The sequence below is a fragment of the Lonchura striata genome, chromosome 24 (genome assembly GCF_046129695.1).
Source record: "Lonchura striata isolate bLonStr1 chromosome 24, bLonStr1.mat, whole genome shotgun sequence".
NCBI lineage: Eukaryota > Metazoa > Chordata > Aves > Passeriformes > Estrildidae > Lonchura > Lonchura striata.
Window position 1 is genome coordinate 1,643,082 of NC_134626.1, and position 11,639 is coordinate 1,654,720.

At 42.7% G+C, this 11,639-nt stretch overlaps 1 protein-coding gene across 9 annotated transcripts in view; it reads left to right on the forward strand.

Moving 5' to 3' along the window:
- The window catches only part of KIF1B (kinesin family member 1B), a 78,165-nt gene that overhangs the window by 61,187 nt on the left and 5,339 nt on the right, over positions 1 to 11,639 (forward strand). For all 9 annotated transcript variants that reach the window (XM_021529815.2, XM_021529821.2, XM_021529818.2 and 6 more), the window contains 14 exons: positions 345 to 453; positions 1,050 to 1,116; positions 1,878 to 1,962; positions 2,224 to 2,329; positions 5,606 to 5,720; positions 6,257 to 6,390; positions 6,910 to 6,971; positions 7,657 to 7,802; positions 8,055 to 8,294; positions 8,709 to 8,780; positions 9,349 to 9,470; positions 10,229 to 10,378; positions 10,707 to 10,899; positions 11,473 to 11,591. In XM_021529815.2, coding sequence (XP_021385490.2) covers positions 345 to 453; positions 1,050 to 1,116; positions 1,878 to 1,962; positions 2,224 to 2,329; positions 5,606 to 5,720; positions 6,257 to 6,390; positions 6,910 to 6,971; positions 7,657 to 7,802; positions 8,055 to 8,294; positions 8,709 to 8,780; positions 9,349 to 9,470; positions 10,229 to 10,378; positions 10,707 to 10,899; positions 11,473 to 11,591 — 1,720 coding nt within the window. The remainder of the gene's footprint in view (positions 1 to 344; positions 454 to 1,049; positions 1,117 to 1,877; positions 1,963 to 2,223; positions 2,330 to 5,605; positions 5,721 to 6,256; positions 6,391 to 6,909; positions 6,972 to 7,656; positions 7,803 to 8,054; positions 8,295 to 8,708; positions 8,781 to 9,348; positions 9,471 to 10,228; positions 10,379 to 10,706; positions 10,900 to 11,472; positions 11,592 to 11,639) is intronic.

Here is an 11,639-nt window from a genome sequence, read left to right on the forward strand (position 1 = left end):
CACCAACTGTCAAACCGTAAAGCAACTGATGCATATTTGAGGAACCTTCTTCTCTGTGGATCTAGAGGGACTTTGTATTTTTCCAGGCTCTTTGGATGCACTTTTGTTCCATTATTTGACTTCAAAAAATTTTTTATGTTCTAGTAATCTAGATTTAAAAACACTTAGAGAAATCACGATTGCTGTAAGCAACATCATTTTCATGGTAAAAGCTGTGGTCTGCCTATGTACACAGAATATGTAGGACCTCTGAAATGGAGTGTTTCTCTGAGTCCTGAATAAGCTTTACTTGTTCAGTTTTTGTAAACTGCTCTTTTTTTCTTCTTTATTTCTTTTTTTTTAAGTGCCAGCTACAAAGCTGAATACTATGAGCAAGCCCAGCTTGGGCCAGAGTGTGAGCAAATACGACCTCCTGGTGTGGTTTGAAATCAGTGAACTGGAGCCAACAGGGGAGTAAGTCCTATATTAATATTGTGATTAACATTGTGTTTCAAGAACAGTGGTTTATGAGATTTCTGAGTTTTTTCCCCTTTGTTCTGTTCAGATCAGGTTGATGTTTAGCAGTCACCATGGTGGGGGCCTGGCTGGTTTGTAGTAATGGGTGTCCAATCTGCTGGCAGTAGCTGTCCCCATTGGAAGGGACTGAAGTGATAGAATGACTTTCTTTCACACTTGGAGGGGTTTTTCCATGGTGAAATTCCAGACACAGGCACAGGAAAACTTCCCTGTGTAGGCCATCAGTTTGGATTCTTTGGGACACTGGAGATATACTCCAGTCATGTAGCAGACTCTGTTTAGTGTTCATCTCTGCTACAGAGGTTTTCCCCTGACAGGTCATTAGGGGTTCTATTGAGAAGCGAGCTCCACAGTTTTCCATTAGTACTGCAAGTACAGTGGGTGATATTTCCACGATCCACTGATCCTGTAATGCCAGAAGGAGCCTGTTTGTAGAGTAGGTAGGAAGACACACTCTTGCATCTTCAGGAGGGGAAGCTGCTGGCAGCAGAAGCTGCTGTGCTGGTACATCCTTGGTTCCCTGTCTCACACAGGTACATCCCTGCTATTGTGGATCACACCGGGGGCCTGCCCTGCCAGGGGACCTTCCTGCTGCACCAGGTACCGATGGAAGCTGTGAACAGCCGGTGTCAGCTCTGCAGGGAGGGAGGGGATGCTGCTGGCTGCTCTTTGCAGCTCCTTTCCCACACAGCCTGCAGTGCAGGCAGCATCTCCCACCTGTGCTGGGTTGGCTTTGGGCTGTAAGGTCATTGCCTGGGCCCCAGGAATTGCTGTTCCTGCCCTATCAGTGGGCATCCCACTCAGGAAAGAGGAAAGCCTTGTAAAAAGCAGGAACCTCTGGGACCAGATTTGTGCCTTCAGTGTTCTCCAGCATCTCTAAGGACACAGAAGGATCATGTGGACTCAAATGCCATTTGCTCTCTCTCACTTCTTGTCGTTATGACAGATAATCTATGAAGTGACTGTATCTCAGTGCATCTTAAATTCCTCTCACCATCCTTAATAATATTTTGTCTCTAGCTAGATTATAAAGATAATCTCAGTTAAATATGGTTTATAGGTTTAAAGTTACATTTTTCCTACTCTGTCTTTGTGGAGTGAGGAGGGGGAAGCATTTAATTTCTTTTACATATGAAAATATAACATGCCTTTGAAGTGAATTTTAGGGCCCTGAAACAAAGAGTTGCTTGTTCAGTTACAGATGATGTGTAATGATATTATTTAAATCACTTAAATGATATTAAATTATATTATTGATATTATTTAAATGATATTACTGACTTCACTTTTGCAGTATAAGTGCAAAATAGACAATGTGTGTGTGTGAACACTTCAGCATGTTTTGTTTCTGAACTCCACAGGGAATCCAGCGGAGAATCACAGTCACCATTATCCATGAGAAGGGCAGTGAGCTGCACTGGAAAGATGTGCGAGAGCTGGTGGTTGGTGAGTAAATGGTTTTGTGTTTTGCTCTGTAGGGAAGAAATTACTACTACTGGTAATTTCTCTTTGTATCAGATTCTGTCATTTTTATGAGTGCTGCTTGTAGGAGGAGAATTTTAAAAAGATCCAGAGGAAAAACTTAAGTTTTGCAACTTCCCCTTACAGCTGCTTGTTATTCAGCTAGTCTGAAATTATATTGGGAAAACAAATTCCTTGTGTGTTGCAGTTTGAACTTTAATTGATTCCGCCTCCTCCTCTTTTTAGGGCGTATAAGAAATAAAGCAGAGGTAGATGAAGCTGCTGTGGATGCCATTCTGTCTTTGAATATTATTTCTGCAAAATACCTGAAGTCCTCTCACAGCTCCAACAGGTAAGTGAATGAAGTGAGCACTCCAGCAGGAGTGGCTGTTTCCAGAGCAGAGGAAGGTTTGAGTCCACCTCTGCTGCACCTTCTGAATGCTGGAGTTGGGATCCTTCAAGCTCTGGAATTCTTTCTTCTCTGTTAGAGGCCTGGACTTTGGGACACCAGTGGCATTGGAATGGATTTGGGCTGCTGCTCCTGCCTGTGGGCTCTCTGCCACCTGTGTCTGTAAAGGCAGGCAGGGACTGGGGGATTGGCAGTTACTGCCTTCCACTGAGAAGTGGGTGTTTTAGTGTGTTTGAATTAATGGATCAGTATAACTGGAAAACAGGGAGACTCTTGCTGGTTTCCTGTCTGATACTATTGGATTTGCAGTTGGAAAGCACTGTGCTTTCTGGTTTATTTCTGTAAATTCCTCTATATCTCTAGTTTTCTGTAAGGTGGGCAGCTTGGGTGAAGGATGAGTGGGATGAAGCTGTTGGCCATCTCGTCCCAGAACGCCAAGGTTTAAGCTGTAGGATGAGCGCACGGCAGTGTGATGGAAGGGACCTGAGGCCCTGCTAAGGGATATGTCTTTTGTTTGCTCATTGTCTGCAGACTTGTTTGCTGCTTTCTGTGGGGTTTTTTCACTTTGTTTTGTTTCTTAGTCCACTTGTTCTGTTCCTCTCAGCTGTTGCTTTTCTGTTGTGCTTTTGGCTGCACTAACTGAAGCTCTTTCTATGTTTTTACAGGCTCTTTCTTGATAAGGATATGCCTAGGTATTTTCTGTTTGCTTTCTTTGTACATAAAGATTCTTGAAAATAGAATGCTTTATGTCCCATTTGTATTGCTGCCACTCCCCTTAGCTTTTACTGAATTCTGTTAGCACACCTCTTAGCTCTTCCAGAAGTAGTCTTCCTCTTCCTCCTTCTCCTGCTCCTCTTCCTCTGTGTCAGAGGGTTATTCAGGTGCACTTCACTGGGGGACTTGTGAAGGTGAGCTTTCCTTCTCATGTGAGAGGAGAATTTCCTTTGTGCAGTCTTTCCGAGTTTCTTGATGTGCTGTCAAATACAGACCCTTTCTGTATTCCTTGCTATTTTCTTCCCTTGTTCTGTATCAAAGAACTAAATTTGGAATTTCTCAGTGTCTCTGACACTGCTTGTTTGAAGGACCAAGCCAAGGACGAATTATGGTTACTTGAATTGCTCTGATCAAATAGCAGTGGCTACCAGGTGACTGCTATTCAGCCTCTGTTCTGGGGCTGGAGTTGCATATGAAATTTAACCATGTGGGTGCCACTCCTTAGTTTACCAGCTGGCAGACGAGGCAGACATGCAGTAGCTGCCCATGCTGGATTCCTGTTTCAGCTTCCCAGTGGGATCACAGCCTGGCATGGCAGCTGCACAGTCTAGGGCACTTTGCACTCTGCTTTCTGTGCTCTCCCTGTGGAAAAGGGGAGACAGAGTCTTCAGTGCTCCCAGTTCACCACTTTTCACTGATGCTGAGATCCACTTCAGAATTAGTTTTAACTACACATTTAACCTGTCTCTCCTCTATTCCATGCTTTGTGTGTTCCGTGCTCCCTTTTCTTCCGTGTGCTGTTGGCTGTGTTGAAAGGAGTTTGCTCACCTCTGGTTTTTGTCTCACTCTATAGCTGGTGTCGAAAATTCTGGTTTGGGCAGGCAAAGCTGTGTATATTTACCTTCCTGGCTAGAAAAGATGCACTAAAATAATTGCCTCAAAGCTGTGCTTGACTTCATCTTGGTGTTTGTCCAAACATCATTTTGCTCAAGAGGGTGGTAGTATTTCTGCACTGAGGAGCATTTACACCTGTGTTCTCTCTGCATGAGAAATCTTGTTTGGCAAATGGTGCAGAACTGATGCCAGGACTACATAAAGTGGTTTTTCCATCTGTGATCAGACGGGTTTTACTGTTTTCTTTTCCACACTGAGAGTAGGTTTGGAATTTGCTAGAAGTTGAAAAAATTGCTTGCTGCCATAACTAAGTCATGGTGAAAGTTTAAAACAGAAGGACTCAACACAGATGTGTAAAGGCTTAGAAGACAACTGGGCTCTTTGCCTAATCTAACTGAAATGAGGATTATTACTTTACAGTCCTTCACAGTGTTTTTAAAGCTGCCAAATACTTGGCCTTTAGATTCTGTTTCTCTGTATTTTTAATAGAAACAACATATTTAGAAGTGGTTTCCTAAATATGATTATTTAAATTCAAACAGTAGTGTTCGCAGTGTTCTCACTTGACTGCAGTTCATGGTGCCTTTACGTATTAGGTTGGAATTACGTAATTGGTATCAGAGAAAGGGGATTCTTGAGAGCTCTATTTGAGGTCAAACTCTTTGTTTCTGTTGTCTGCTCTTTGGCTGTTTCATGTTTCTTTTTGTTTCGCCTTGTATTTTCTTACTTCTTCTACCCCCACTCTACTTTTTGTCCTTTGTCTTTAGTTTCATCTTCTGTTTTTCTGAGCTGGGAATTAGGACAGAAACTCTTCAGATATATAACTTACTTGAAAAAAATAATATACATGAAGCACTTTCTTACTTTTAGTACTACATCAGTTGGACTCAAAATGGGATAAAAATAGCAAGAGGATTTGGTAGGGAAATTATATAGGGGTGATGAAGAATGAATGCCCTCTGGTTCTGTCATCAGTGTGGAAAGGTGTGCTGAGTTCCTGAATAGGAGCGTAGGTCTTCTTTCCAAAGGGACCTTCCTGAAATCAGTCACTGCCTGTGAGAAAGGAGAAAGTTCATTTCCCCAAGCCCCTGCTAGAGAGGGGAGAGTATAACGATGCCTTTGGATATGGTGATTGAGCTGTGCTGTGTGTGATGCTGTCTCTCACTTTTTATTTGACATTCTGGATTGCTGGGGTAGACCTGTGGGAGCTTTCAGCTGCTCTTCCCTTGTCCCACACTGAAGAAATGTCTTACAGAAGTCCTGCAATATGGTGTAGAAAGAATCTTCCCATGCACTTTTAAGATCCAGCTGGGCTGAATTGCAGTAGAAATTAATTTTCTCTGTTTAGAAACAACTGTTCAGTGCAGGCTTCCCTGTAGAGCTATGACAGCTTTTGTTTTCTGCATTCCCTCTTTTCTCTTTTAGATAAGTCTTCTCTGTAACAGGCAGTGGTCTTTATGCCACACTAAGGTAGAAGTAAATGATCTTGGAAATAAAGAGAAGGTTTTTGCTTCAAGTAGTTGTTATCTTCATCCTTGAAGAAGAGATGCTTTACACTGAGTGATGAGAGGGCTGCAGAGGAACTCTTACTATTGACCTTTTTCTTTCCAGAACTTTCTACCGGTTCGAGGCGGTTTGGGACAGTTCCTTGCACAACTCCCTCCTCCTCAACCGAGTGACGCCGTATGGAGAGAAGATATACATGACCCTTTCTGCCTACCTGGAGGTGAGACACCAGTGCCTTCCTGCTGGCTACAGATTATTTGAGACAGGACACGGAGTGTACCCAAGAGAAATAGATTCAAAAGTGATTTGAATCCTGAAGCCAGTAAGAGTATTTATTTATTTCCTGAGAACTGGGTGGAAGAAATGTACTCATAGTTAACATCTTGATGTCAAGGCAGTTGCAACTGCCTTGCAACACAAGAGATACTGGTGGTATCCTAGTTTTCGTGCCTAGTTTTATCTATCTTTGTATCTGAAAAGCCACTGGAATCAGTGAACATTGCTGTGTCAGTACTGGTGTTAGAAACAGTGGCTTACCTCTTGGCTTGTGTGCAAGTCACTGTTGTTTTGTGTAGTATAATAATTTCATGGGATGCATCAAGAAATTTGGCAGTTCTCTTTCACACATACACATATGAAAACCCTTCACCAAAGATCCCAATAAGAACAAATTTCAAAAGCTGCCCCACTAAGGGCAGCAGTGTAACTTGGCACAGTTGGCTGCAGCCATTCATTCATTGCTGGTGTTCCTCTTAGCTTGACCACTGCATCCAGCCTGCAGTGATCACGAAGGACGTCTGCATGGTGTTCTACTCCCGAGACGCCAAGATCTCCCCACCGCGGTCCCTGCGCAGCCTCTTCGGCAGCGGCTACTCCAAATCCCCTGACTCGTAAGTGCAGTTACCGTTTTGGTATTGACCTTTTTTTGTCAGTATTTGTGTTTCCTCTTAGAGCATGTAGTTTAGTTTTCTTAATTTTTTTTCCTTGAAACTTTACGTACTGAATAGGTTCTCCAGTCTGGTTTTGAATGTTCTTTCTTGCATTTATTTCAGCGGAACTTGGACAGCTTCTCTTTTTACTGACCTCTTTTCCAGACTGACAGAGTTGGGAAGAGGGATCCACTTTTCAAGCTTGCACATAGATGACCTTGATCCTGACCGTGGAATTTACTGCAGCATGTGCTCTTCAATTCCAGTTCAGGGTGGGGGGGGAACATGGGGGAAATGCCTTTTTTTGGGATCTTGCAGTCTGTTCTGGCTGTTTTGTGCAAGAGCAGAATTGAAATATAGTTCTAACTAACAACTATACTTGAAATTCTGCTTTGGGAACCACTGAGCTAGAGCTGAAGCACTTTATTTCTGAAGATAATAAATAGCGTGTTTTTGTTTCTTCTGCTTTCTTGTGAACAGCAATCGAGTAACTGGGATCTATGAACTGAGTTTATGCAAAATGGCAGACACAGGAAGTCCAGGTAAGCAGTGACTGGGTGTTCCAGTGATAAATATGAAATACTGCAGAAAATTTCTCAGGCAGAATGGAATAAACATTTCTGTCCTGATCAGAAGCAGTTCTTGTGTTTCATAGGAGCAATGGAACGTTGTTATTCCATAAAATACTTACTCAGGCTTTTACTTTAGATTCAAATCTGTGTTTACCATTGGTGAACAAGGATTCATTGGAAACTTTATGTTTTCTGACATAGGTAACTCAGGGCATTGAGTGCATGTACCTGAGTCTTAGGGGCATAATCCATGGCTCATAACTAACAGTTGAGTCTGGGTTTTGCAGCAGTAGAGCTTTTTCTTGTCTTTTGAAGATGTTGCTGATTTCTGATGCTTCACATCTGGAAGGAATGTAGTTCATGGTATATCTGTGTATTTTTTCTTCTAAGATGTAGAAACTGAAGTCCTTGTGTTAAATTAAACTGAACAGGAGTTTGCATTATATCTTGGTCAATAAAATATATTTTTAAAAAGTAAGAAAGCTGGACTAAATCAAGTATATTTGGTTGTGTATTTGCACGTAATTAAATCCTTATGTTGTATATTTCCACCAAACTGCAGAAGTGCTGGTTCTTTGCAAATTGCTGATTATTTCTCAGTGACACCTCTCTGGCTATGGTTTTAACATGTCTCATGTTGTTTTTTACTGCTCAGGAATGCAGAGGAGGAGGAGGAAAGTCCTGGATACTTCTGTGGCATATGTGAGGGGAGAAGAGAACCTGGCAGGTTGGAGGCCCAGGGGTGACAGCCTCATTCTAGAGCATCAGTGGGAACTGGAGAAACTGGAGCTGCTGCATGAGGTGAGTAAGAGATCAAAGTCAAGATTTAAATCAATTCTCCTGGCAGAGAAGATACAAAGTGTGTGTCTGGCTGCTGAGTAGAGTCCTCAGCTCAGTGTATTCAACACAGGCAAATTCAGTTTCCAGTGCCACTGTAAACTCCCTTCCCTGGGGAAGGTTACTGGCATGAATTGTAAAGGATTCCTAAGAATTCAATGTCTGTAAAATTGGCACCTTTCTGGAGCAGATGATACTGATTTCTTTTCTTACTAGGTGGAGAAAACCCGACATTTTCTTCTGCTTCGTGAGAAGCTTGGTGACAGCATCCCCAAGTCCCTGAGTGACTCGTTGTCTCCCAGCCTGAGCAGTGGAACCCTCAGCACCTCCACCAGCATTTCCTCTCAGATTTCGACCACGACCTTCGAGAGCGCGGTGACGCCCAGCGAGAGCAGCGGCTACGACTCCGCGGACATCGAGAGCCTGGTGGACAGGGAGAAGGAGCTGGCCACCAAGGTATGGCACAGGGCAACCATCCTGCTGGCAGCTGGGGTGCCAGAGGGTATTGCAGCTCAATCACGAGCTTCTCAGGTAGCTTGGGGAGTATCCAGTAGTGTGAGAGTTTCATTTGAACATCTTGGTTAGTGAAATAAAGCACTCTCACTGGCCAGTGCTGCTGGGGAGGTTTGGGCTGTGGCTGCATCTCATTCCCCTGGGTTAGTGGTTCTATAAAAACTTCCTCATTTTATCAAGTGAAGTGATTATTACCCTCTTCTGTGAGTTTTCATAGCAGTTTAGAAATTGTTTTTTCTTTCATGACCTGCCAAGTGTGTCTTGGCAAATCACCTCTTCTGTTCAAGTTTCTCTGAAAATCTAAATATAAAGTTCTTCTCTGTGTCTCATTTGTTTTCCCTCATGTACCCCCTTTAGTGTCTGCAGCTTCTTACTCATACCTTCAACCGGGAATTCAACCAGGTGTACAACAGCATCAGTGATTGTAAGGTAAATATTTCATGTAATATTTAATTGTAATACACTCCATTTGTAGTACAATAGCAGTGTATTTGTGGGTCATGCAATCTGCTCATATTATGGAAAGAGAAATCACTTTATATTAATGTATTATTTTTTATTTTCAGTCCATTGGAAGCATTTGGCTATTAAGCATCGGGTTCCAAAGGCTATGGCAGGAATAGGCAATGGTGTGGACTTGCACTGTAGTACAGTTCCCACTTTATTAGCAGACTCTTTCCCTATGTAAAAGCGTAAATTGACTCTTAAAAATTTTGCCTGTAGGCAGAAATACCAAGTTTCAAACTGGATGATGTTTTATCCACTGAAGAAGTCAGAGTGTGAATAATCAGAAGTGTAGGACATTGATAATAACAAGCTGTGTCTGCATAAATGCTGCTCTGTTTCTGCCCCCACATGGGTTTGTGGTGGTTTGGGTGAAAATTTGCTACTGAGCAGGGGAATGGCTGATGAAAAAGCCTTTCTGTTTTCTGAGCCTTCCCTGCTGAAAGGCATTCTCAGCTACAGCCCAGCTCCTGTGATGTGTTTGTGCTTGCAGCTCTCGGATATTTCTCCGATTGGGCGGGACCCATCCGTGTCCAGTTTCAGCAGCGCAACCCTCACCCCTTCATCCACCTGCCCTTCACTGGTGGATTCCAGGTGCAATTCAGTTGATCAGAAGTGAGTGTATTGTGTTAAAAGGAAACATCACTTTTCAGTGCTTCACAGATCTCTTTGCTGTTTTGTGATTTGTTTTTCCTCTTTTCTTCCTTTTCCCTACTTTCAGATATTTCTCTGTACAGCCCCCTTGTCTTACTTCTCCAGTCACTCTGCACAATTCTTTTCTGCATTTTGTTCTTTTGAAGTGTTTTTTTTTTCCCTTGTGTTGGGAGAACAGTCAGATGCTTGTCATTCCAGTGACCAGTGCATCTACAGTGTGCAGAGTCCCCAAGTTTTTTCAGTCTGTTGAAAAGGTCTACTAATAACAACCCAGAATAAACCAGTGTGGCCATTAATCTCTGTTTATCTTTCTCAGCTGTATCTACACAAGATACTTTTGATGAAATTGGGAATAACCATGTAGTGAAAGACAATTTGTACCTTCTCAGTTCAACATCCCCGAGGGAGGAGTGCTGAGGAAGTAGAACATTTTGTATCAAACAGTAGTAAGGAAGTATATCTGTGTTGTGACTATGTTTAGCAAGAGAAACAAGGTAAAAGTAGTGGGGAAGCAACTTACTAGCAATTATAAGTTTTATTTCACAGATAACAAGGGAAAATGCTATTCAATATTGTACAAAAGGATATCCCAGTGTCATACAATAAACCTGGGCTGGAGGATGGAACTTCAGGCTGGCCTGAAGATGCAGTTTAAATTCCATTGGCATATTCAGTTGCTTTGTTGTGATTTACTTTTCTTTCCTCTACTTTTTTTAAAGGACACCAGAAGCAAATTCTCGTGCCTCCAGTCCCTGTCATGAGGTGGAGCAGTTCCAGATAATTCCTGCAGTAGAAACTTCCTACCTTGCCAGAGCTGGAAAGAATGAGTTCCTAAACCTCGTTCCTGATATTGAGGAAATCAGACCAGGGTAAGTTTTTTCTTGTTGTGTGATTGTGACTTCCTGAGAACCGTCACAAGGACTTTCTGAGATTTGTAGGTTCTGTGCCCCATTTGAAGAAGGAAAATTAACAGGTGATAGCAGAGCTGCAGAGTCCTCTGTGGTGGATTGGGGAAAACTGTCAGACTTTTGCATAGTTGTTGAAAACACCATTCAGCTTGTTTTAGAAGAACATTTTCAGAATACTGTCGGAGACAAAACATATTAAGGACCAAGTGTCTTACACAGAGTTTTGCAGTTAATAGGGATAGTCAGGGGAAAATCTATTTCTGTTTTGATGTGGGTTTGTTTTTTCCAGCTCTGTGGTGTCAAAGAAAGGATACCTCCACTTCAAGGAGCCACTGTCCAGCTCCTGGGCCAAGCACTTTGTGGTGGTTCGCCGTCCCTATGTTTTTATTTACAACAGTGACAAAGATCCTGTAGAAAGAGGAATCATAAACTTATCCACAGCTCAGGTGGAATACAGTGAGGATCAACAGGCAATGGTGAAGGTCAGTCTGAGAGCTTTGTTTATCCGTAAAACAAGAACATTACAAGTAGCAGTGCATCTGTACTATCAGCTGTGTCACCTCTGTTCCGAGGAAAATGAATCTGAGTCGTGGAGACATTGATGATGCTGCCCACAAAGTTCCCAGTTTGCTCAGGGTTTCTTATGGTTTTGGACACAGTTGTACCAGAGAGTGACTCTTGACTGCTGTCACACACCAGATTAGCTTTTAGGAGCATGTGTTGGTACCATCACCCCGCATGTTGGGGTTTTGCAGCTCCCTTTGTTTGTATTTTTGGGCTTGTGTGTTTTGTTTTTTTAAAAACAAAACCCCAAAAAACAACACATACAAACATCCTGCAAGGAATCAAATGAACTCTGCTGGTCCACCTCTTAAAGCCCACACTCAGCAGCTGAGACTCTGTTTTGTAGAAGATAATGACTAATAATACCCTGGAAATCTCCAGTGAGACATCAGTGAAAGAGGGATGTGACAGAGCAGATTCTCTCAGAGGGGAAATGTGCATTAGGCTCTGTGCTTGTAGACTTTGTATTTAAATTGTCCTTCATGTTCCAGACACCCAACACGTTTGGAGTGTGCACAAAGCACCGTGGAGTCCTGCTCCAGGCCATCAATGACAAGGACATGAATGACTGGTTATACGCCTTCAATCCTCTCCTTGCTGGCACAATTCGGTAAGAGGCAGCTCCTGTGCGCTCAGGGCTGCGAAGGAAGGTGCTCAG